Raw genomic sequence first — 26,482 nt, 5'->3', positions numbered from 1 at the left:
TATAGCTATTACACGCACAATCTCGATTTTAATTAATTAAATCGACATAATAATATGTAACTTTTAAGCCTATCGGAATCATCTGGAACATGAACAACAAACGTCTCGAACCCAAATCCGACCCAAGATATACCATCCGCGAAGAGATTCTCCTCGGGGGAGTTGTATCTGACCTGAGCATTAGAAGAACTGAACGATCGGACAGTGCGCTGTTTACTTGCGTGGCAACTAACGCTTTCGGTTCGGACGATACCAGCATCAACATGATCATCCAGGGCAAGTTATTACAAGTTCGCGCAAAATAAAACAGAATTATTGTGAAAACCGATTAAGGGAATCTATTAAAGAATTCTAAGGAGAATTAAATAAATATTAACAAACTTTACAGAGGTTCCCGAAGCTCCATATGGTCTAAAAGTCTTGGACAAATCTGGTAGAACAGTACAACTGTCTTGGGCAGCTCCTTATGACGGCAACTCGCCCATAAAGAAGTTCCTTATTGAATACAAACGCGCTAAGGGTAACTGGGAAAAGGATATTGACAGGTGTGATGAAATCTACGTTAATGCATAAAAAAAATAAAGCCCTTAACTTTATTAAGTCAGTTTTGTTTTAGAGTTCTTGTACCAGGGGACGCTACTGAAGCCGGCGTATTTAGTTTGAGACCCGCCACCGCCTACCACATTAGGATCGTCGCCGAAAACGAACTCGGAACTTCAGAGCCTTCAGAAACTGTTACAATCATCACGGCCGAGGAGGCACCCACCGGGCCCCCACAAGACGTTAAGGTTGACGCGGCGGACAAGCACACACTTCGCGTTACCTGGAAACCTCCCGCGCCCCAAGACTGGAATGGTGAACTGCAGGGGTAAGAAGTTCTTTAAGATGTCCTCATTTTACTATCGCGCATCCAAGTCTGGTGGTAGGACCTCTTGTGAGTCCCCGCCTATTTCTGCCGTGAAGCAGTAATGCGTTTCGGTTTGAAGGGTAGGGCAGCCGTTCTAACTATACTTGAGACTTTAGAACTTATGTCTCAAGATGGGTGGCGCATTTACGTTGTAGATGTCTATGTTCTCCAGTAACCACTTAACACCAGGTGAGCTGTGAGCTCGTCCACCCCTCTAAAAAATAAAAAAAGTCAGAGACAGAAGAATTGTATGAAATGAGTCAGAGAGAACTTTATTACTGGTGGGTTGGTTAGTCCATCAATTCATACGAGTCCACTGTGTAGGTTCCACCTTCCTGCCTATTTCTGTCCTGAAGCCTTTCGGTTTGAAGGGTTGGCCAGCTATTGTACAATAGAACTGAGACTTAGATAACTCAAGGTGGTTGGCGGTATTTACATTGTTAATGTCTATGGGCTCGGGTAACCATTAAGGTCAAGTGGTCATAACCTCAACCACCCATCTGAGCAATAAATAAATTAACTATCTTCAGGCTTTTGCATTGGGTAGTTACACAGAAAGCTCAAGAAATTACTTTCAAGTTTTTTTTATAAAAAAACTGTCAATACCAATTGACTATACATAAATAATATTAACATGTTAATTCTATTGTATATCAGGTACTACGTTGGATACAAATTGGCTTCCAGCAACAAATCGTTCGTTTTCGAAACCGTCGACATTTCCAAAGAATCTGGCAAGGAACACCATTTGGACATTCAAAATCTGAAGTATGTTTTCTTGAAGACTGCGAAAGTCAGCAATTCATGATAACTGTAGTGTACTATTAATTTTTACATCTGAATATTTTCCATAGGACCTACACCCAGTACACTGTCGTAGTCCAAGCCTTCAATAAGATGGGATCGGGCCCGGTGTCCGCTGAAGTTCGCGCCTATACCGCCGAAGGTGCCCCGTCTGCTCCCCCTCAAGACGTTTTATGCACCACCCTCACGGCACAAACCATCCGCGTCTCCTGGGTGTCGCCCCCACTGGCTGCTGCCAATGGTCTGATCAAGGCGTACAAAGTGATTTACGGACCCAGCGAAACTTGGTACGGTACGTATCTCCTCGTACGTCAAACTTATATTAAGCAAGTACATTTCGTTTTTTTTCTGGTTTATAGTAATATTATCAATGCTGAATTTATTATAGATGAAAAAACTAAAGACACCAAAAACACGGCCAGTAGCGAAACTATTCTCCACGGACTCAAGAAATTCACTAACTACTCTATGGAAGTGCTTGCGACCACTAACGGCGGAGACGGAGTGCGATCTGTACCCATCCACTGTCAGACTGAACAAGACGGTCAGTATTCTAAATTCTTCTTTACGGTGATATATTGTATCTTTCTCAGTGGCGTATATTAGATGAACCAAAAAAATTATAAACTTTTAGTTAGAAAATTAAATCCTGCAGTGTTTTAACGATAATCAATGACAATCCTAAAAAGGCCAAATTAAGAAACAAACAAAGTCAACGCGTGGTGATGTGGCTTGCACCGCACCTCGCTACCAGTGGCCTTATGTCATAGTCCTATCAGCCGTAGGATAAATACGCTCATGATCTTTCCTGTTGATACACATCCTTATAATACAATAATATACCATTGTATTGTAAAGTACCAATTGTAAACTAGTAATATATGCCAAAAACTATATATTGAAACACAGTCACACAACACATTAGTGGAAATGACCAAACAGTGAATTCTTCGTATCCTAATAGCCTGCTGCGACCTATTCGGGTTTCAAATTCAAGAGGCAAAAATATTCTTAGTAAATACGTACGTAACACTTACGAATGGTTCCCGTGATGAAGCACGTCTAATAATAAATTAAACTCGCAAAACTTATTAAAACCCTTTAATTCCTGGAAGTTGGTTATAAAAACGAAACGCGTTCTTACTCCTGATTGGCTAGTTGGATTAGTCACCGTGCTCCTGATTAATGGAAGTATTCGAGTAATTCTGTTTATAAACCTTGTAGGATTAGACGGATTTTGATACTACCGTTAGTTTTGAAACGGTTTTTTACTCGAATTTATAATTAGCTTAGCTATTTTAACGAAGGAGAACTGATTGAAGACATTTCGTTATAAATCCCATGTAAAGTTTAAGCTTTTCTTTAAAATGATCACATTTGTTCCTTATCGACACAGATAATGTTTCCTAGCAGTGAGTATTCACCTGAGTAAAGACACTGAATAAAACATAATTTATTACCCTAAGTAAGTTTTTTTTGAGCGTCAAAACTTTCAGCCACGGTCCGCCTTATAATAAAGACGCTTAATAAAATCCCTCCCGTTATATCACTTTGTATGACACCGTAACAAGCTTACGTGGATCAATGTATTTTTTTTGAAATTTCTTAAAATAATTTCGTACTGTGTAGTACCCGAGGCCCCGCGTGCCGTCAAAGCTCTTGTAATGGGACAGGATTCTATCCTTGTTTCTTGGAGAGCCCCCGCGCAACCTAACGGAGTTGTCACCCACTACAACGTGTACACGCAAGCACAGAACGCAGAACCTCATCCTAATAAGGTAATTAAATTAAAACATGTGTTAGGAATTCTTTTAAACTTTGCGCCTATCTAAATTATACACTCTATTACTGAACTGGTAATCTTACCAGGACGTTCGCATTTTATGAGTTCCCCATGATGATCACAGATAGTCGGAAGACTGCGGGTAGGATGCTAAGAGCTGACTTATCTGTCTACCCTCTTTTTAGCCAGTTTTTTGGTGCTACCACTGAAACTAATTGTCTCTTTGTTTCCTTTTGATGTCTTTGTTTATTTTGTTTCACGTGCAGTTTCCCTACCTTTTACTTGAAACTGGCATAAAGTTAAAACTATTGCCATAAAAAAAAACTAAATGTCTCACCCCGTAAGTGTATATTCGGGAATTCATGAAATTAGAAAATCGTGGTAGGTATATCTTGTATGTTCTTGTAGCTATAGCTGTAGCTTATTCTGATGACCAACTAGTTTACATTGTGGAGTTGGAGTCCATTGATATCACAACGTGAATCCCGCCACCCACTCACCTTGTGACATGAGGTGAAAATCTCAATCGTATTGTATAACAGTTTTCCCACAGATCAAACCAGAGTATCAGGCTTCGCAGCAGAAATATAATATTAGTACCCATCCGTGCCAGGTTACAATATGCTCTACCACCAACCCGGTTGTCTTTTACATCCACGGGAAGAGACGAGGTGTTGCTATTATAAGCTAATGTATCTTTATATATTTCTATTTTTTATCTATTTATAAAATTCCAGGTACCAGCCAGTCAAACTAGTTACTCCGCAACTGAACTGAAGCCCGGCCGATACGACTTCTGGGTAACCGCTTCAACTATCATCGGCGAAGGACAACCCTCAGCAACCGCCTCTTGCAGCCCCAGCGACAAAGGTTAAATAATAAAATTTTGAATACATATCTAATAGTAACTAATAATAAATACCTACATAATAATCACGCATGGTAAACTGACCCCAATTTCGGATTCCCTGTGTTTTGGAGACCTATAAACAATAAACACCCAGACAAAGAACGAACAAACCTGTTCATCACACGAATGTTTACCCGATGTGGGAATCGAACCCACGACCCTCAGCGCAACAGTCAGAGACGCTAATTACTGCACCACCGAGTCAGTCAACAGTCAAACAGTAGTTTTTAAACTTAAATTGATTCATATTTTTCACAGTACCCGCTAAGATCGCTTCGTTTGACGAATCATTCACCGCGACCTACAAAGAGGATGTGAAGTTGCCTTGTCTTGCTGTCGGTGTGCCGTCCCCTAATATTATCTGGAAGGTAATGTAATAACAAATAATGTATATAATAATAACAAATGTTCATGCTGCATTGGGTTTATATTTTCATCGTACTGGTAATAACCACTCCCTTCATAGAAGAAAAAATACTAAAGGCTTAATGCAATTTTTCTGTGATGCTAGAAACAAATAACATGTCCTATTTTTCTATTACATTTAAATTTATTCTTTCTTACCATAAACATATAAAATGTCTCGAGGTGCAATAATGAATAGTGTACAAAATTAGCTGACACGGGAAGAACAGGCTAAAATTATTCAAATTACATTGCGGGTTCATGAAACAAGGCCTTTCTGCAACGATAAATATTTTAGCATACTAATGTTTTGAAAATAATTGACACCTCAAGATATAAATTAATATTATGTATGTTTTCTTTTATTTTGCTGTAAAACAAATATTGTAGAAAGTAAATTTTTGTAATTACTAAACAAAAAATCGTTAAAACAAACGGAAGTGAAAAACGCTTTTGTGTTTGTTTATTATTTTCAAGATTATTATAGTTTTCTTTGTCGAGTAGTAAATAATTACTTTCTTGGCGGCTTTGTATTCAGTACATACAGAATGCCATAGCTACATCCCACGTACCGGAATTTCATAACAAGTTTTGTTTTTTATATTTGTGTTATTGAAATCATTTCATTTTTTTTATTGCTTAGATCGGTGGTGGTGGTGGTGGTGCTTAGATCGGACGAGCTCACAGCCCACCCGGTCTTAAGTGTTTACTGGAGTCCATAGACATCTCAACGTAAATGTGCCACCCACCTTGAGATATAAGTTCTAAGGTCACAGTATAGTTACAACGGCTGCCCCACCCTTCAAACCGAAACGCATTACTGCTTCACGGCAGAAATAGGCAGGGCGGTAATACCTACCCGGACTCAAGAGGTCCTACCGCCAGTAATTACGCAAATTATAACTTTACGGGTTTGATTTTTATTACACGAAGTCAATCGTGAAGATTTATTTTGTTAAGTACGTATTTCATAAGAAAAATTGGTACTCGCCTGCGGGATCTGAACACCGGTGCATCGCAAGATACGAATGCACCGGACGTCTTATCCTTTAGGCCACGACGACTTCAAGTTCATATATTGAGAATCGGCAAATTCCTCTACGGTATACGGAATCGGTATACGCGCTCTTCTATTTCGTTCTATATTCTAGAAGTATCGACGGTAAGCCCGCTTGTGTAGGTACCGGTATTTTGCTTATACCTGCCACGAACTAATTTTGCATAACAGTTTTTAAGGAAGACAAGTCGTCGTGGCCTAAAGGATAAGACGTCCGGTGCATTCGTAGTGATGCAACGGTGTTCGAATCCCGCAGGCGGGTACCAATTTTTCTAATGAAATACGTACTTAACAATTGTTCACGATTGACTTCCACGGTGAAGGAATAACATCGTGTAATAAAAATCAAACCCGCAAAATTATAATTTTTGTAATTACTGGTGGTAGGACCTCTTGTGAGTCCGCACGGGTAGGTACCACCGCCCCGCCTATTTCTGTCGTGAAGCAGTAATGCGTTTCGGTTTGAAGGATGGGGCAGCCGCTGTAACTATACTGAGACCTTAGAACTTCTATCTCAAGGTGTGTGGCGCATTTACGTTGTAGATGTCTATGGGTTCCAGGAACCACTTAACACCAGGTGGGCTGTGAGCTCGTCCACACATCTAGGCAATAAAAAAAAAGAACGCTGGTACCACTGCCTTTGAAACTTACCTTACGTTTCAAAGTGTATAGCGGCTTCTAGCGGCATATATCGTAACCACTTAACTCCAGAGCGATTCGTCATAAGCTAATCTGTCCGTTGCAGTCGTCAATTTTTTTTTAATCAAATGTTATTTTAGGTCAAAGGTCAACTCTTGGACGCGTCGGAGCGTGTCCGCCAGCTGCCGGAAGGTTCGCTTCAGATCGCCGGGGTGGCTCGCGAGGACGCCGGGGAGTATTCCTGCCACGTCGACAACCAGTTCGGCACCGATACCGTCACCCACACTCTGTCTGTACTCGGTAAGTCCTCAACAGACATCAGGCGAACCGAGTTAATATATTAATACGTGAAGCAAAAACTTTGTACCCCTTTTTACGAAAATTGCGCGGACGGAAGAGTATGAAATTTTCCACATTTATAGAGAATATTGAGAAGCAGTGCAGGATGCTATTTTTTTTGTAATTGTGCATTAATTGTACATTAAATAAATCAATAAAAAAAATTAGACACACCACCATGTGTTTGACACACAGACGTATGCATACCTACTACTTGTTTATTGTTAAACTTTTGTTATTGCTAGTCTGTGGTCAAATTGAGGATAGATTAAATATTATTTGTCTTTATTAATATTTGTCTAAAGTGTCAAAGACTATGGTACTTGTGTAATCACAGATTTCGCCAAGACTACAATGCCGAAGACACACAATGCCGAATTATGCTGAAGCTTAATTGGAACGTGAATTAGTTTTCAAATGCATCAGCAGAGTGCGCTAAGTTCAGAGTTGAAAAAAAAATTGGTTGAAAACTATTTACGGTTATGTTAAGTAATTTGGATGTTGATTATTTCATTACCATTTTTTTACGTTTTGAGTATTTTTTTTAAATGAATTCTAAGAATTATATACTTTTTAATTGAATCATCTATACTTATATATATTTTTTTAGCACAGTTCGAATTAACTTTGATTATTTCCAAGACACTACGACGAAACGAAAGCCTTACAATTTTTTTCAACAAATAATAATATTACTAACGGTAATGTAAACGAAATTTCGATCAATGCCAACTTAAAGAAAAAACAATTGTCAATTTTCTGTCACTGAGTTGGTATCGATTGTGAGTATCACGCGAGAGCATTACTTTTGAGAGTGCTCGATTGTGCGAAGCGTTGCTGTAGTTGGAACATTCAACGTTGAGCATTATGCCGCATAATGCGCTCTATAGTAGAATTATTTTGTCCGTGCAGTTTGGGTAATAAAAAAATCGGAGCGGTGAAGCGAGTATTTCGCTCTCTCTTCCACTCACGAGCCTTATGGACGGGCATAGTGATGCGCATTCTTGTTTTCGATAAGCGTTATCGATAGTGTATTTAGTTTTGTCATTTTGTGGGCTAGTGATAAAAATGAAAAAAAAAACACTAATCCAACACTTACACCACATACCGCCGCAGCAAGTTAACGAGAACGGCAGAAATTAACACTTTGTAACTTTTCGGGATCTATTCTTATTTCAGTGAACAATTTTAACACATTGTTGATAACAACACGTGCAACAAATTATTATGAATAAATTCTGCCGTTTTGATACAAAACAAAGGAGTAGCCATTGTGTCACTAAAGAAATTCAGAGAACGAATGCATAAAAACACATTTCTCTTCGACATAATGTACTATAATTTGCAGGTAAGTACAAATGACTCTTAACATAACAATGTCTCACTACCCTTCGTATACCACCCCGCCGCCGTGTACCTGCCTTCGACGATTTTTTTTTATTATCGATACTGGCGTTGCGCCCGCGCAACATGCTCACCGCCCTAGCCGGGCTATGTTTTATGACCCAAACTGCACGGACAAAATAATTCTACTATAGTGCAGTAATTGGAAAACTACCATTATGTGTAATGAGTGTATTTGTCGCAGCTCCCCCGTTCCCGCCGCAGCTGAGCATCGCGTCGTCGTCCGTGTCGTCCCTGACGCTGCGCCTGAAGCCGTCCGCCGACGTGGACCAGTCCCCCGCCGCCGGCTACACTATCCACTACAAACAGGAGTTCGGAGACTGGGAAACTGTTCAGGTATTTTTATTTTTTAATTCAACAACATCCACAACGTTTCGTTTTTTTTTTATTGCGGCTCGCACGGATTGTGCTTTTGCCATTACTAGAACGTTTTATTGTATACTATAGTGTAGTATTCTCATTATATCTTAGTATTCTTAAAATAAACAAAAATGCAAGAAATAAAATACAAATTACATAGCCCATTTGATCGTTAAGATAAATCTCTTCCAGACAGCCATCGCGTGAACAAGAATGAACGAAAGAACGAATTTAACCGTATTATACAAATTATGATCGACTATAGTCATTGTTCTTATACAATACTATCCTCTTTAGTTTCTAGCTTCAACAATTGTTATAGGACGTGCTGTAATATATAAACATATTATTATAATAGACGCCGTCCTTCTGGATAAATTAGTAAAATAAATTATATGTCCTCTTTGTACGATGGCATAGCCCACACTGGCCCACTTTTGGACACGGCTAATGTGCACTACTAATGTGAGCGTGAATTTTATGGCTATAACTAGCAACAGGCTCGAATAATACGGCACTGTCTTAGAGATTCTCCTTGTGTTTTCTGTAACCTACAGCCATCAGCATATTGTGTGGAATCAGTTTCCTCCAAACTAAAAATAAATTCAATATACCTACATTTAGTTAAAATGTTTTTTTTTTTTGTTGTAAATAAATGACAGATCCCGAGCAGCACCGATACGTACACTCTTGAGAATTTATTCTGCGGATCACGATATCAGCTTTACGTCACAGCTTACAATGGGTGAGTGGTCGGATCTCGGAACTAGAGTTAATCATTTTGTGATTTAATATCAAGGTGTCTCATAACGGACCACGAAGGATGATCGTTTGCCGGAATAGCTCCCTATGCTACTTGGGAATAGATAAGGATAGAAAAAAAAGAACGATACTCGTTCACTCATCAAGGCCCTAATAATAGTATATATATTTATTTATCGTAACCTACCTAAGTTTTGATAGTTTATTTAAAAACAGATGATTTGCTAGCCATAGTATCGATTAGATCAATATTTTGTGTTGCTGCTATGCTACTAACGTATCCGGAGCCGGGGGTTGGGGGGGGGGGGGGATAATCAAAGCTCATATAGAATATTATCCATGCTCACCGAATAAATACGCTCGATAAGAGATTCGCTCTTTAAGGACACACAAAAGTAAATATACCACTAATAAATTACCATTTCACTTTGGCACATCATGATTTTAGTGTTTCGCGAAGCAATTACTCGTTTCCTACACATATCTTATCACTGTAACAAATAATTCACCTTGAGTATCGAAAACAAAATCAAATCGTTTTCTGCTGCGTTTTTAGTATCGGAACTGGCGAGGCTTCGGACGTGGTGATCGCCCGCACGCGCGGCTCCAAGCCCCCCGTGCCCCGCGCCGCCGACTTCATCGAGGTGGCCTCCTCCTCCGTCACCCTGCACCTCAAGCAGTGGCTCGACGGCGGCTGCCCCATGAGCCACTTCGTCGTCGAGAACAAGAAGAAGTAAGTGCGGTCATTCACAAAATCTTCCTGCAGTTATGTAGAACTGGTGGTAGGACCTCTTGTGAATCCGCACGGGTAGGTACCACCATCCTGCCTATTTCTGCAGTAATGCGTTTCGGTTTGAAGGGTGGGGCAGCCGTTGTAACTATGCTGAGACCTTAGAACTTATATCTCAAGGTGAGTGGCGCATTTATGCTGTAGATGTCTATGGGCTCCAGTAACCACTTAATATCAGGTGGGCTGTGAGCTCGTCCATCCTTATAAGCAATAAAAAAAAATGTACAGTACAGACTAATAAACAGGCAAAAACTTTAAACACCATTTTCTACTTTGTTTATCCATCTATTTTTTCTGTTTTATTACACGGACTTGCTTATGATTTAAATTTTTTTATTGGAAATGGTCAATTTTTCCTAAAAAAAGTTATAGTAATTTAAATTTTGAAATATCAGTTATGTGGTCGATTTTCCATATTTGGCGAACACTCCCATTTATAATTTTTTAAAACCTGTATAGCCTGTATCAAATACCAAATAGCTCCTCCAAAATACCTCTGTTTTTCTGTGGGTAAGTTTTAACCTTTTGAAAAAGTCTTAAGCTTCAAAAATTATGTACTTTAATTTTATCGCTACACTAATAATGCTTTATTTCATGTACCAAAAATTTAACATTATAAAAGCGCGCACTACACTACCCTTATTTACACAGTATCTTTTAAAAAATTACTGAGGAACTACTAAAAACTTACTTCAGCCCGTTTAGCTCCAAGTCACAGATTAATTCACGACTGTAACCTGCCCGTATGGGGTATAATATTAAAACCGGTTATCTAGGGGTTACAATATTAAAACCGGTTATATCTTACAGAGGCGCCGCCGAATGGAACCAGATTTCGAACGCCGTGAAGCCAGGAGGAAACTTTGTCGTACTCGGTAAGTACTAACGAAAAAAATAGCTTAGTACACATTTTCGACCTTACGTCAAGGGCTGTACGTTCGAATTTCATTTGCAGACCTGGAACCGGCCACTTGGTACGTGCTTAGGATCACGGCTCACAACAACGCTGGCTTCAATGTGGCTGAATACGAATTCGCGACTCTAACGATGACTGGCGGTTAGTGGCTTATAAGATTTGCTTCGAATCTTAATTAATAGTTAAGATAATTATTAACACGTTGAACGCCAGACCCATGTTTAGCTCAGTGTACCGCGGAGGACAATAAGTGACCGCCATTAAGTTGGGTCAAATAATGATTACATATAGCTATTGTTTCCGTATGTCCCCCACATTATTTTGAGTTATTTCTTGACAATATTTGCAAAAAAACACCCCAAGTAATATATATTTGGGGTGTTTTTTTTGGAGTGCGTGCGGCTCTAGAGGAAAGTACGCCTTTGATACATGGTGTCCGTCATGGCGTTCAACGTCTTAAAACTACTTTTACTTAAAATTTATTTAAGCAAAAACTTAACAACTACTTTTAATGTCGCGTTTGTACTATCATTACATTATTTCCGACGAATCGACTCCGTCATCCGTGACCACGAAAACTGCAGTATTTGGAACGAACACAATGACAATAAAATAGAGAGATTAAACTTTAAGTATAGTTTTAATTAAGTGATGGGTTTTGTTTTTTTAACCTTTTTAACCAAATATACCTTACTGAATTTAACCCATCAAATTCCGCTTAACAACCCTACGTATATTTTGTTTGCCTTGCTAATATCATACTATACGAATGAATATAATTGGTATAGTAAGCAATAAAAAAAAAAAATTGGTATAGTATTTTACACGTACCTGAAATGCATCGCCAATTTCCTTTTTGTTCTGTTTTATTGTGATCGTAAGTACGGAATAACAAGATGGCGGTTTGCATTTCAGGTACGATCGCGCCCGCACGCGACGCGGGGGGCAACGACCTCAGCGCCGAACAGACCCTCAAGATAATACTCTCGCACCTGAACCTTATCGTGCCCGTCGTCGCTGCCATTCTGGTCATCATCATCGCCATCGTAGTGGTGTGCGTCGTCCGGGGCGCCCGGGACCAACATAAAGGTAAACACGTGCGGATTGTTGTTGGTAGGCACCATCGCTCCGCTGCCGGGCAATGCTGACGGCGACAAGGAACTCCCGCCCTGGGTGCGGGCGTGGCTGGAGCCTGAAGTCCTGGTGCCGATCTTGGCCACCATCGTCGTGTTCGTCGTGGGAGTCGTGGTCATCTGTCTCACTCTGGCTCGCAGGAACACTCCCCACCGTCTGCGAGGTCAGAAGGATGCGTATTGTATGTATGGCGGCACCGATCACCGCTTTTCGTTTTATTTAACCATTCTTATATTTTAATCATCAACACATCGATTTTTAAGTCATTGTATTTGTTTAAATTTCATTAAATACTAGTCCTAAATCCGACCCGCTTTACTAGTCGATCTGTGATCCGATCGCTTCCGAACTTCACAGCATCACCCACCACGTCGAACGCCACGTTCCCTTTTGTCGAAATTTGTCTAGCGTTTTTTTTTTATAGCCCTAGCAAGCAGACACGAGCATACGGCCCACCTAATGGTAAGTGGTTACCGTCGCTCATGGACGTCAGTAATGCGAGGAGCAGAGCCAAGCCGCTGCCTACTGCTTAATACTCTCGGAAAGTTTCGGAGTGTATTGAGAATATACATACAGACATCGACTTATACAATGTATAGATTGTATCACGGTTCGTTCTGATAGCGCGTACGCAGTGTGCCGGGGGTCTTAAACACGTCATTACGGATCCTCCCGATCCATTAACAGTGCTTTTGGGTACCTCAAGCACCGGTCACCGTCCTCGCCGAACCCGTCGCTTGCGACGAAGGGCTCGGCGAATAAATTAACCCATAGACACAGCCCACTGAGTTTCTCGCCGGATCTTCTGAGTGAGTCGCGTTTCCGATCCGGTGGTAGATTCTGCGAAGCACTGCTCTTGCTAGGGCCAGTGTTAGCAAAACTTCCCACAGCTGAAATAGCCTTTCAAAGCTATCAGCATGGGTAGGAAGGCGGGCGTCTGTTTGTCGCGGAGTCGCTGTAGGCAGTGTGTGCGTGTGACGCAGATGACGCGGTGTACAACGCGTCGCAGGCGGCGCTGGGCGGCGGCGCGGGCGGCACGCTGGACAAGCGCGGCGGGCTGCGCGACGAGCTGGGCTACATCGCGCCCCCCAACCGCAAGCTGCCCCCCGTGCCCGGCTCCAACTACAACACGTGCGACCGCGTCAAGCGACAGGCCGTCATCAGTGAGTACACCGCACTATGCGCCTTGCATTTTGACAGGTCAAAGATTATTTAAGTGACATTGTTTACAACTTTACAGGACAGGCCATTTAAAGTTTAACATTTGGAATAAATATCATGATAAGAAAAAGCTTCGTCGGCTATTTGAATGGAGTAAACATAATTGGAATTCAATTAAAAACATCAAATCGTTGATACTTAATAGCAAATAAAACGGACCTTTAATTGCGTATTAACCGAAATACCTCTTAAACCAAATAGCCTTTCAACTCTCGATTTGTTGAATCAACCCCGCGACGCCTCTACGTTGATAGTATCGTACCACAGATCTTATAGTGTAAAAAAAAAACTTGATACATAGATATTATTTATATAAGTGGATAGAAAGGTCCTGATTTTGTACTGTAATTCCAATAACTATACGGGCTTCCACGGAATAGATAAATAAGGTTGGAAAGGCCTTTGCTCTAATTTTGTATTAGAACCAGTGTCGCCGCTTCATCCCCACTATTTTAATTTCTACACATACACACACTGTGATTACAAGTATTTCGCACACAACAAAAACACCCACACATAAATCTCAGGACAGATATTCGTTCGCAAACTAGGACAAAACACCCGTAGGCATACACACTCACACACGCAAAAAGGCAATAAAAATGTTCATACACGCTAGTGCTTGATAAAATCGATATTCTTTATCGATAAATTATCTGATGAATGAATGGAGAAAATGAAACATGAAATAAATATTGAAAAAAAAAACTATTTTACTTTTATTAATTACAAATAGTCACTGTCGCTGGAATAAAACGTATTTGTTAAGCAGTTGGCGCTTGCTATTAATTGCGAATGAATTTTTCAAAACTAAGTGTATTCTGATTTTTTTTATGATAAAATCATTTTCAGTAAAATGTTTAGAGCAAATAGTACTCGTCTTTGTCTCCAGTTTCCTCTACCTGTCACGTCAATCCATTGTTCCCTGGCGTTAGGTTCTTTAGGAAACCTAAAATTTTTAATTTACTGCATAAGTCAAATAGCATTTTACTTAGATTTTAATACGTCTTAGACAATATAGTAAATACCCGTAAATTAGAGGTCTACATGTCCCTTTATATTATACCTTCACTTTAATTCAATGATAATAATTCAATAATAATAATACATATTTATTTTACTCAAAATACGTCTCACTAAGAATATACTAGGTATCATTAATTAAATATAAAATAATGCAAAAATTATCCATGTCAAATGTAAATATAGTCGAGAATTCTGTCGATGATTTTATTTCACCACATGGTCACCTCACTATCGACAAACTGCACGGCCAATCAGGGCAAAGGCCGAAATTTCAAAGATTGAAGTGTAGAGAACGCAATGCATGTAGTACATTGGAAGCTGACTTGGTCATTGCGTTCATTGGGCGAGTACACATCGCGCAATGTATGCTATTTATAACTTGCTGCAATAATATTGTTAATGTTTGGAATTTCATAATGCTCAGTATATTTTTATGTTTTAGACAAATAATATTGTAATTAAATGGTAATTTCGACTTACCGATCGAAAGATATACGTCCTCGCTCTATACTTGAGGTCTGATTTTTTGTTTTACAAGTTATAATTGCACAACACGGCACTATAAAGCGGAGATCTGTTCGCCAAAGTAGTCCGAAGCGCACTGAACGCGGTGAATGAAAGAATCGGTCGAGTTATGTTTGTATAATCATAACTGTGGCACGCTTGCCCCGCCTACATTACCATTCCAACCTTATTTATCTATTCCGTGCGGGCTTCTATAGACAATAGAAAGGTTAATGCCGCCTCTCACCATAAGGCGGCGTTAACCCACAGGCTGTCCCACATTACAAACCAGAATGCAAGACTACTTTATAGCAGAAACACTCAACACTATGTGGGGTCACAATACGATATATATTATTAATTTTTATTACACGATGCTTTTTCTTTGTGACAATCATGTGTAAGGACATATTTACTAACTAAAAAAATGTATACCAGACCATTTAGGCCCCATCTTTCAAGTACTCTTAGCGTATTAACCAGTTAGACCATGGATGCAAACAAAGTAATTGTTTTTTAGGGGGAAACTGTGCCAATTATTTGTAGGGTAGGATCGTACAAAAATAAGAACTAGGTTTTCACTCGAAAACTTACTAATTTACATTATTTCGATTTATAAAATGTTAGGTCTCTGCTGGTTACTTTATAAATTATCGTCAGCTTGAAACAATGTGCCTTCTTAAACATTTTCGAAATCATCAAAATTAGTAACAAAATTATATTGTAATTATTTATTTAAAAACATGTAAGGGGATGGTGAACTGCCATGGTGGAGGTAATTAACGAGGTTGGTGTTGTCATTATTATCATTAAGTTCGACATTAAGGTGCTGGATAATCATACCATTAGCTGCAACGTGGCTACAGCAATATATTTTGCAGTTTTTAATGTGACGTTGCATTTATTTTTTTACTTTCGCTCCATCTTAAGCTTTTACATGTACCTTTTTCTCTACGAGCTTTTTTATTGTTTACGACAGTCATCCCTTTGCAAATTCATTTGTTATTTTTACTTTCCCACAATAATATTTTCGATTATTACTTTATGGAAACTCTTGGTAAAACAGAGGCCACGTTTTAAATCACGATTTCATCTCACAGTGCGAAATTAAAACATAGAATTCAAAAATTACATTTAATTAACAGTCAAGATATATAAAATGAAATAGCAACATTTTTAGTAGCAATGAAATATGCACTTATTTCTGGCACAGTACTTACTATCAAGAGTGCCTCTCGTGTCAAAATTGAATTAGCATGTAGCACTATCATATCAGTTTTCCTTTAAGATATATTGTGAAAGTACCGCTGAGTGTATTCACAGGTGCTCATGATTGCCAGCCTGATAGCAATGCTAATAGCACTGATGACGAATACGTTGAACCCTTTGACTGCCATGTAGGTCACCGGTACCCTACGCGGCGCAATGAAGCAATCATGTCGATTTCTGGTCCTATAGCGTCGGAATATCGAGTAGACTCTGGGAGAGGCTAATCCGTCGATACTGGGAATGATGTTTCTAAGTAACCTAAAATACTGAAACATACATTAACAGACAGAAGAAGACAAAGTTAAGCAATCCAGACGTTTAGTAACAGAAATCGACATAATTACTTCAGTGTGCCGCGTAGGGCACCGCTGTGACATACGTGGCAGTCAAAGGGTTAAACAGTGTTCTTGTCTGCCAGCGTGAGATTAGAAAATATATAAATAAATATAGCGTGAGATGAGGTCGCGAGGTGGATGTAGTATAGTAGTAGCGCATGCGTAAGCCGTAACCCGGTAGTGTGGTTCAGTGGGCGCTCACTCGACCTGGGACCCGCGTCGTCACCATTACGAGCGCGTGCGACGTGCCCACCTACGCAGGGCTGGCTCCGGCGACACCATCTCCACAGGTCAGTACTCGGCAGGCTTCAACGGGTATTCCGACTGCTCCACATTCAGTCGAGAATCGCGCTCGGACTGACACAGTTCACGCATATTCACGCCCGTGAATTTGACGTTGCGTTGAATGATGACTAACACAGTTCACGCACATTCACGCCCGTGAATTTGACGTTGCGTTGAATGATGACTAACACAGTTCACGCAAATTCACACCCGTGAATTTGACGTTGCGTTGAATGATGACTAACACCGTTCACGCAAATTCACACCCATGAATTTGACGTTGCGTTGCATTATGTTTGACGTAATTTGGCCGATATCAAACTCGGGAATCGCGCCCGGACTAACACAGTTCACACAAATTCACACCCTGCTCTACGATGTTTGACGTATAGCCGCCAATGAGAAACTCTTACTTCGAGTTTTCGTCTATAGATCGCGCCCTGATTCTCGATTAAAATCTGGAGTGGCCTTAAGATTCTCAGTACAAGTTTCAAGTAAACACCGAACTCATCGATCCGCGTAGAGTTAATTTTGTGTTTCCTTTAACATATTATATCACTAAGAAGTTTATTTAAACCCAATAATAAAGTCTACCTTAAAGCTAAAACAAACCACTCTAAGAAAAATTAATGTGATACTATTTATGTTCGGCTTACTTGAAATAGGTATGTTGGTTTCAATTGCTATGCTTGCTTTGCTATAGTTATTAGTTAAAAACTCATAATGTTAATTTAAAAAAGATTGATTAGAACACAACCTATTGAAATTTATACGAAAAATAACAATATGCTGCGGTTGTAACACGCATTCCACATGTAATATCGTTCGGAAGAAATATTTACCATCTACAGCTTCGTTAAACAAAGGTTACCTAATCAGTCTTTATTTAAAATATCAAGAACTCAAATTAGTTAAATATAAAATAGTCCAGCTCTGGTACATTAAAATTGGATTAACACTGTCTGCCAAATAGTAAGTATAGCATTAGTATAACATTAGTTGGTATTATATTAATTATCTATATATATAACCACTTATAACGTTTATTATATACACATATATATACGTTCGTATTATATTTTTTTATTAAAAACTAACCCAGTTATTTTTTGCTTCTTCATTCATTCAATTTTGAAATTGGATTTACAACGCGAGCTTAATTGTAAACTTCAATAATTTAATATGTGTGTGACGTATGTGCATCAGTGTAAGTAATTTTCAAAACAATTTGGTACTACATATTTTTAATTTGTTTTGTAAAAAACACGATTTATCTTTTACAAAAGTACTCTACTAGTACTAGTCAACGGGCTTATTTAAACAGGCACAGATATAAATTATAATTCATTTAATTAAAATTTAGACTAATAAATAAATCTACGTTAATGGCATTATTAATTAATATCGCAAAGAGTATATCTTGAATTTCTAAAAGAAAGGAGTAGATTGATTCGAAGCCATCACAGGTATGTAAATACTAATTACAACTTTCATTATTTCAGGCATGGAAGATGAAATCTGCCCATACGCCACGTTCCACCTGCTAGGTTTCCGCGAGGAAATGGACCCGAGCAAGGCATTGGCGTTCCCCCATCACCACCCCGCTCACGCCGGCACTCTCGCTCACCCTCACCCTCACCATCCCGCGCACTCACGAGCTGGATCCCAGAGCATGGTAAGTGAGCCTGTATTATAACACGATAATGTTGTAAACAGAAGTTACAATAAACAATTTTCGTGGCTTTTTTTAAATACAGAGCAACCTTAATGTAACGAACTTCCTCGATTTAACAAACTCTTCGCTATCCCCTTAAATTGTCCATAAGAGTCAATGTAAAATACACCTTTACATTGCGAAGATTTCTTGCGAACAACCTCTTTGTAACAAGTTTTCAACTATAAAAAAAGTGTAAATATCTCTAGTTAACGACTTTTATCAACCTTTATATTATAACGTTGCTACCAATATGACCCTAAATCCCATAGTATGTAAATCAGTCTCGATAGGTTTGAGAAAAATTGTTACCTACCTAATTGTTTTTAAATAGAAAATACATACAGTAATTTGATAAAAATGTGTTATCACTTATTAGTAGAAATTGTTCACTCTCTATAACAATATGAGTTCGTAATGTTGAGGTGAATAAAACTATATTTTTTTAACTCGTTATAACAAATGATAGAACAACTTAACCTTAATATAACAAACCTTAGAATTACTTGATATAACGAATTTACTTGTTCCCTTTCGATTTATTATATCGATGTTGCACTGTTTTTAAAGATTAATTGATGCTTTCTATAATACTCACAAACACAACACTACCTAAATATTGCCCTTATCCCATATTGTGTGTGATCGGCGTACCATGTTCCCCTATCATGCTGCATACCTAGATAATAAATGTATATTTACATATGTAAATTTTAAATATGATTGTTAATAAAGTCGTATCTTAATCTTAATAAATCTCAATCGATTCCATAACCATATCGATAATAGTGAAATCGATTGATTTGTAAACATTCGATCAGCCACGCGCCAACAGCCGTTACGCCCGCAAGAACTCGCAAGGGGGACAGAGCGCCATCTACTCCACCGCTCCCGAATATGACGACCCGGCCACCTGCGCTGAAGAGGACCAATACGTAAGCACTTCAACTTGAATATCATATCTTCTATCTTCATATATAAAAATGAATTGCTGTTCGTTTGTCTTGCTAAAACTCGAGAACGGCTGGACCGATTTGGCTAATTTTGGTCCTGAATCATTTGTGGAAGTCCAGAGAAGGTTTAAAAGGTAAACAAATATGGAAATGCTCGGAACTAAATAAAAATAACCATTTTGTTTTTCCTTTGATGTGTCCCCCCCCCCGTTGGACGGATTCCTTTTGTTTGTTTTAAGTTTATTTTATACAAAAGTTTAGGTATTTTATTTACCGATTGAGGCACTACGAAGTCTGCCGGGTCAGCTAGTGCTTAATAAAAGTCTGCTCTAACTCTATGTTTTAGCATCGATTTTTTTGGAAATATGTTTTTCGGGCATCCAAATAAGGTCGTTTTTAAATGGCGTAGAAGACAAACAACCTCATATTTCATCTGCTATAAAATTGTTACTAAAGCTATAAGGGCAATTATATAAACGTCACGATGTGATGCCGTTAGCTACCCAGGACCAAAAAGAACTAAGTCTCAGTTGGATTCGAATAACTTCGATCCTTGTCAAACCGATGTACAAGATGTTCCTACAACATAGCTTTGTGACCGAAATTGGTGAGACAGATACAATTGACGAGTTATTTGTAATTGCTCGCTTGAATTGACTCCTTGGGATTTATAGAGAGAGAGAGAGAGAAGGACGGTCGAAAAATCGATTAATCTTCTATTTTTTTTAATGGAAGCTCTAATGAAAAGTTGATTACATAAAATACATATATAAATTAAAGGTCTCCTAATTTGTATTTGGATACCTGCGATTCGATTTTTTTTGTAGGAAATTTATCATTTTCTAACGATTGAATGAAATTAAAAGCATTAGGTAGGTACATAACATAACCAAACGTATCTTAAATTTACTATAATAGATCGGCTGTATTTAAATTTGGAATGAGACAAAAAATATACCAGAGAGCATACGGATCTGTTTAAATGTGTGTAAATAAATAATGCAGCGAGCCCGCTACTCGCGTCCGATGTACGCGTGCGGCCCGGAATACGACGAGCCCGCCTGTTGCGCCCCCGAGGATGAGCAGTACACCGGCGCATACGGCACGCCCTACTCTGACCACTACGGCTCCCGTCCCAGCATTGGTGAGCCATAGCCTCATGAACCATCAAGTTACCCCACTGTCAGAGTTTGTCATCGCACGACCCGTCTGACCCGCCCGTGCGGGGCATCTACATTGCGTCCCAAAATAGCGTTATTTCCATCCAGTTCTCATATGAACAAACACAACAAGTTTTATAAGTAACATTATTAAAAGAGGTTTCCGAAAAATCCCGTAGAGCTTGCTGATGTCCATGAGCCACTAATGATCAGGACGTTCACTTGCTCGTACACTCGTCTACAAATCTAAGGCAATAATAAAAGTTATATTTAAATATACATACGAGTATTTCAGACAAAAACCTCATTATTTTAAATATCAAATATCAAAAATTTTTTATTAAGAGCTTCAAAAAGTATCTCACTATTTTTGTCATGAGCCGTAAATACATTCGTATGAAAATAGTACCAGACCTTTATAGGGCAAATACTGAGACGATTTCAAACGCAAGAGAGGGACAAGGTGGGAAAGAGACGGAGCGTAAAAACGGTGACGGCTACCGTCACGCTGATGATTAAATGAGACCCTGTCCAGGGTCAGTAGTTCTCCTTGCATCGATAATCCTCAATGCTGAGGGTCGTAACCTCCTCTAACAATTTTCTACTCTATTTTCCTGCGCCATTCCTGCCTATTCTCGGCTGGCATGGATAGCAACGTGGACTGAAGTATTGAGGGTATCTGGTCCGACCAACGCATTGGACCTCTGCCTTTGGGCCTTCTTCGGCATACCTTGCCTGTTAGCTTTTCCAAATTGTCACCTCTCTTTCTGGTGATGTGTCCAAAGAACTCGAAACTCCGCGCGCATATAATAGTAGGGCATCGGAATCTTGGGTCAGTAGTAGTGACAGTGAATTATGTAGGAACAGTGAACCCCGCAGGCACCCGCAAGTGTGGCTCCCCCGAGCCCCCGCCGCCGCCGCCCCGCAACACCAACAACGACAACAACTGCTCCTCCTCCTTCAACGAGAGCAAGGACTCCAACGAGATCTCCGAAGCAGAGTGCGACCAGCCACGAAACTATCCGGGTACGTACTACCGCTCAGTCAGCTTAGAGAAGCCTCCGACATCGCCTCATACTTTATTCCTTACCTTCAATATCATTTTGTCAACATCTCCAAATATAAAACGTCCAAAAAATATTGTAATTTTTTCTGGCCATCTCTGGCTAATTAATTTTTGCTGAAATATAATACAATAAATAAACGTACACCTCTCCAAACTTCAAAATATATATATTGATATCATTTTATTATACAGTGATATATTAAGAATATGAAATTTAATGAGCTACGTTCGCGTAATTACTTGTTTCATTATTTATCCGTATAATAATAACAAATGAAATCAAACATTCTTCTGACAGGTACCCGATCAAATTTGTCATACTTTTTAGACTTGCATTGCGTATAGTGAGCGCATAAGTATCATATTATTATATTATAAGTAGACGCTTTTTACAGATGCACTTAAATTAAGATTACAATAATGTCTATATCATACCGCAAATGATTTACATAAAAGCTTGTAGACATTAAGGTTTTACAAGATTGTGACAGCAGCAATAAGCTATTTGAAGCTTTTATTATTGCACAAATGAATTCAATGACAAAAAGTATGACTAACCTAAGTATACTCATTTTTCATTTTTTCATTCGAACAACACATAGATTTTCTTGTATTGACAAAACGCTAATTGTCTAATTGATACATGCGCCCCCGGGTGTGACCTGAACAGAAGACGGTAACTTTTTTTAGACTTTAATCGTATTATCTATTTGTTTTTAATATTTGTGACTTACAGCATGCAATATTTATGTTCTTTTAACAAAATCAAAATAAGAAATCAGCTTCGAAATCAACTTTCTTTCTAATTGGCTTAATACTTGTAATTTCGTATATTTCTTCAAATTTTTTTTATTTTATATTTTCATCTTGGCAAAATTAAACATAAACTATCTCGAATATATTAAGTGTATAATCTATGATAAACTAAATTAATTATAATGTAATGTTTAAAATGACAAAAATGTTTCTAAATTTAATTTTTCCAAGGCATTCTAAATTCAAATTACTTATTTAAAATTTTACAAATTCATTTTCTAAACGCTTTAATGTGTCTGTGGTATTTTCTATCAAATCGTTTGGTAGATTATAGTTAGTTTGAATAAAATTATTTCGTGAGATAACTACAAACATAAAACATATATGCGAGTTTGAAAATAATACTAGTACTGGTAAAAAACGCTGCGCTGCAACTTGGTGCACGTGAATGAAGTGAAACTTCTTTTTCGATATTGTAGCGTTGTGGTTTTCTTAATTTTTCATCCTTAAATCAGATTGCTCTTATAATAAGGAATGCTGTGTATAAGAAATCCGACATCTTCAACATTTTTATCATAGTACATATTGTAAATTATAGATAGAAAAATAAATACATATATATATTTTTTAAATACTTCATTAAAATATTGGACGCTATTCGTTGTTAACGCTCGCGCTGGCCTGTAACAGGTATACTACGCGTATGCGTTTGAGTGCCACGCATTAACTTTCGCTCTGTCTCTTTCCGTGGCAGCGTTAAAAGTTTAACGCAGCCTTCTTGGAAGTTGCATTAGAAGTTTCACTTCAATCAAGTGTGGAGTTGTGGTTATTACACGAGATAGTTTCTGTTACTAGTCAAGTAGTGGTAGGGCGAGCTCCAGGTCTCACAAGTAGTGTAGAGCGCGTCGTGACTTGTGTGTTGTTACAGTCAGGGCCCACACTGCCAAGGACGGTTTGCACAGCGAGGAAATGAGGAAACTCATTGACAGGTCAGTTCCAAAAGGCCTCTTAAGAGCACTTTACACCCAATTATCGACACTCCAAATAATCCCAAAATCACAATACGCACAGTGTTGTAAGATTTAAAAAAAAAACAATTACTATCACTTATCGGTTCTATAACCTAAAATTAAAGAAATGCATTTTTACAAAAAAAAATACGTAATACTATTGGGTGAATTGCTACACAAATGCCAAACCTTTAACTACCTACTACATTCAGACTATAATTATATAATACCTAAACATTAAATCCAATGTTATGGTTTCGTAGCAAACTTAAGTATAGTGAGTAGTTCACACACAGCCTCTGCGGATGCCGACTCCTTGTGTGTGCGCTAGCAAGAATATATCATAGATCAATTGAAATGCATTTTGTAAACTAGTCGAAGCTCGTAATAAAGCATGTGTTATGTTCTGCATCCGTCGTCTACAGGAAACAGTAAGTCAATGTATGTTGAAACGAAACGTTTTTTTTATATTTATCCCTTTGCCTGGATTTTATGTTTAATATCTAACTTTTGTGGCTAACCCTCATGATCTGTTTTGTTTTATTTCTCTGGATAAAGGATACAACTTTTCTTTTTGCTGTCTGTACCGTTTTTCTACTGTGTTGCCCCGCAACTTGAAGGCATGGCAAGTTTTATTTACAAAACCTATGTTTGTCTGCGCACTGAGCTTTTATTGTTATAATTAAATAATATATTCACAAATATATATAATATTAATTTGACATCCCTAGTGACCCTATTTCGACCTATAAACAACGTTTGAACTAGTAGCTTCTACATTGTAGCATCAAATTTAAGCAAAGTTTGTTGCAATCATTTGTTTGCGTTCTTTACCAAAATTACCTAACCCATTTAATTTGCCGTTTATAACCAGTTTATAAATAAAAGCCTGTTTAAGTTTTTTTAAAAATCACTAAATATACTTAGATTGTAGAAGTGGCAATTAGGTTTGATGTATTTAAAGTAAAATAATGTGTTAACGTGATTATTACAAAAATTACAGACCAGAAGCAGCCACCCCAATCCCCCAGCAAGCAGTCCACGGGCGGGGGGGACTCACAGCCTACGATACTGTGGCAGTGTAATTTGTAAACCGTCACAGTTCCCATGCGACGCGACACACGTTCTACTCTCATTTTTTACATGATTGGTCCATTACCTTCTTGCTGATACTAGTCGATATTATCATATAGCTTTCACCTCATATAACCTGCTTTTTCTAGAAAGTATGCTTTGCTATAGAAGACTTTCATGCTATCAGCAAGATGGTAATCGTAGTGCCAAATCTACCTTTCGTGTGTCGCACTGGTTTATGTTTGTCATTGATTATCCCAACTTAGTTGGCTGGAACTGTATTTCTTAGTTGTAATAATTTCGACGCGCACACTTGTGCCAATTACATATTGTTAGTTTAATTAGTTGACCTAAATAAACATTGCCCAGGCTGAGGTATGTACAAATTAGCACCTTCCCTCTGTAGACATCAACACGTCACCAATTTAGGGTTACCATATGCATCTGAAAATCATGGTTGTGGTAGTTATTTCAAATTTTATATTTGCATAAATATGTAATTAGGTGGCGTGTTTTTTTACCCAACCCAATAGGCTCACACATCCTACGAACCTGGCTGAGGCATATTTATTATAGGATCACTGTGTTGAGTTAACCTGATTAATTTGTCTTATTTGTTTAGCTTAATTTTAATACAGATTGTCAGACTACAAAAGACGGATTTCGGAGTAAAATTTTTTTTCTCGGAATTATACTGATTTCAATTAAGCTCAACATTTAGGTGTTTATGTGATATTTTAATTTTCCCTTTTTATTTGCTAGGTACATACATACTAACGCGATCATTATTTAAATTAATATTATGTACCACAACTTACAGGTTGTTACAATGCTTCCTCTTTAATGTTATATTTCTTGGCGCTTTTTACCATTTACGTTATTGCCAACATGTGTCATTTATTAGTTATATTGTTTTCACTCGCATTTATGCATATACTATTTAGATTAAGATTAGCTATAATTTGATACTATTAATCAACTTTTTTGTCAAAGAAATATGTAATCTGTAGCTAGTTAGTCATTAATGTTACTCAATATGATCATAATATGAAATTAATCAATTTTTAGGATAGTAATCGTAACTGTCACAACAAATAAACGTACTCACAATTATGCAATATGTATATGGACTATAGGACCGGTCCTTATGACACAGAATACATGGAACACAAAAATAAAATTACTGCTGCTACACGGAATTTTAAATACTTTTTCATATTATTATTCTAGCGGTAAGATGTATTTTATGGATTATAATCGTAACTTTCTTCTTCTATTATAAGTCTAGTTGAAAGACATTCGTCTATTTCTAGATGTTTCTCGTAAATGTTACGCAATGTCGTCGAGCATCGCAACGTAGGCTTGTAGTTAGGCTCTCGCTACTTCCTAGTAAACGATATCTTCTCTTAAACTTCCAATTGAACCTTTCGGAATAAGATTTACGAAATTTTAATGTGAATTAAATTGAAATATTCGAATCTGATGTTTTAATTAAATAATATTTATAAAATTAACCTATAGGTATTGATAACGCGCTGGAAATGTGTTTGGAATTAGGTTTTCACTAAATAATGTGAGTTTTGCCCGCTTATCGGAAGTATTACACAGCGATATGGCTACCCGCATCTAATTGTACCAAAGTGTTTGAAATGTGTTTAATAAACTACTTGAGCGTCAAATGAGTTTTGATTTTATATTATAAATTATAGACCCACGGTTAAACGAAATGCGCTTACTCTATCTATTGATCTTTTTGATTTTCTTGTACTAATTTACAACTCCACCAAGCTAAGTTGGCACTTCGCATCGATTAACGTCACACTGCCGATTATGTACGTTCTGAAAGAAGCATTCGCTATGACTTTAAAAATGTAAACAAATGTTTATTAGATTTTACTT

The 26,482-nt window shown here is 38.1% G+C and overlaps 1 protein-coding gene across 50 annotated transcripts in view; it reads left to right on the top strand.

The window, feature by feature from the left end:
* Positions 1–26,262, top strand: part of LOC101735614 (cell adhesion molecule Dscam2) — a 73,062-nt gene extending 46,800 nt beyond the window's left edge. For 44 of the 50 annotated variants that reach the window (XM_062671456.1, XM_062671459.1, XM_062671457.1 and 41 more), the window contains exons 18-40: positions 69–276; positions 389–545; positions 617–868; positions 1,565–1,675; positions 1,762–2,003; positions 2,100–2,255; positions 3,341–3,489; positions 4,232–4,364; positions 4,663–4,772; positions 6,646–6,805; positions 8,433–8,584; positions 9,271–9,353; positions 9,927–10,103; positions 10,971–11,035; positions 11,116–11,217; positions 12,194–12,391; positions 13,194–13,373; positions 16,757–16,855; positions 18,353–18,525; positions 19,386–19,499; positions 20,523–20,661; positions 21,545–21,703; positions 23,428–26,262. In XM_062671456.1, coding sequence (XP_062527440.1) covers positions 69–276; positions 389–545; positions 617–868; positions 1,565–1,675; positions 1,762–2,003; positions 2,100–2,255; positions 3,341–3,489; positions 4,232–4,364; positions 4,663–4,772; positions 6,646–6,805; positions 8,433–8,584; positions 9,271–9,353; positions 9,927–10,103; positions 10,971–11,035; positions 11,116–11,217; positions 12,194–12,391; positions 13,194–13,373; positions 16,757–16,855; positions 18,353–18,525; positions 19,386–19,499; positions 20,523–20,661; positions 21,545–21,703; positions 23,428–23,585 — 3,477 coding nt within the window. In that variant the 3' untranslated portion in view covers positions 23,586–26,262. Of the gene's footprint in view, positions 1–68; positions 277–388; positions 546–616; positions 869–1,564; positions 1,676–1,761; positions 2,004–2,099; positions 2,256–3,340; positions 3,490–4,231; positions 4,365–4,662; positions 4,773–6,645; positions 6,806–8,432; positions 8,585–9,270; positions 9,354–9,926; positions 10,104–10,970; positions 11,036–11,115; positions 11,218–11,991; positions 12,166–12,193; positions 12,392–13,193; positions 13,374–16,756; positions 16,856–18,352; positions 18,526–19,385; positions 19,500–20,522; positions 20,662–21,544; positions 21,704–23,427 lie in introns of all 50 variants that reach the window. The other 6 variants (XM_062671492.1, XM_062671487.1, XM_062671490.1 and 3 more) reach the window with 2 other exon arrangements.
* Positions 26,263–26,482: the final 220 nt, after the last annotated feature.

The sequence above is a fragment of the Bombyx mori genome, chromosome 12, assembly GCF_030269925.1.
Source record: "Bombyx mori chromosome 12, ASM3026992v2".
Taxonomy (NCBI): domain Eukaryota; kingdom Metazoa; phylum Arthropoda; class Insecta; order Lepidoptera; family Bombycidae; genus Bombyx; species Bombyx mori.
The sequence above is the reverse complement of the archived record's forward strand: the minus strand, read 5'-3'. Positions and strand labels throughout refer to the sequence as shown.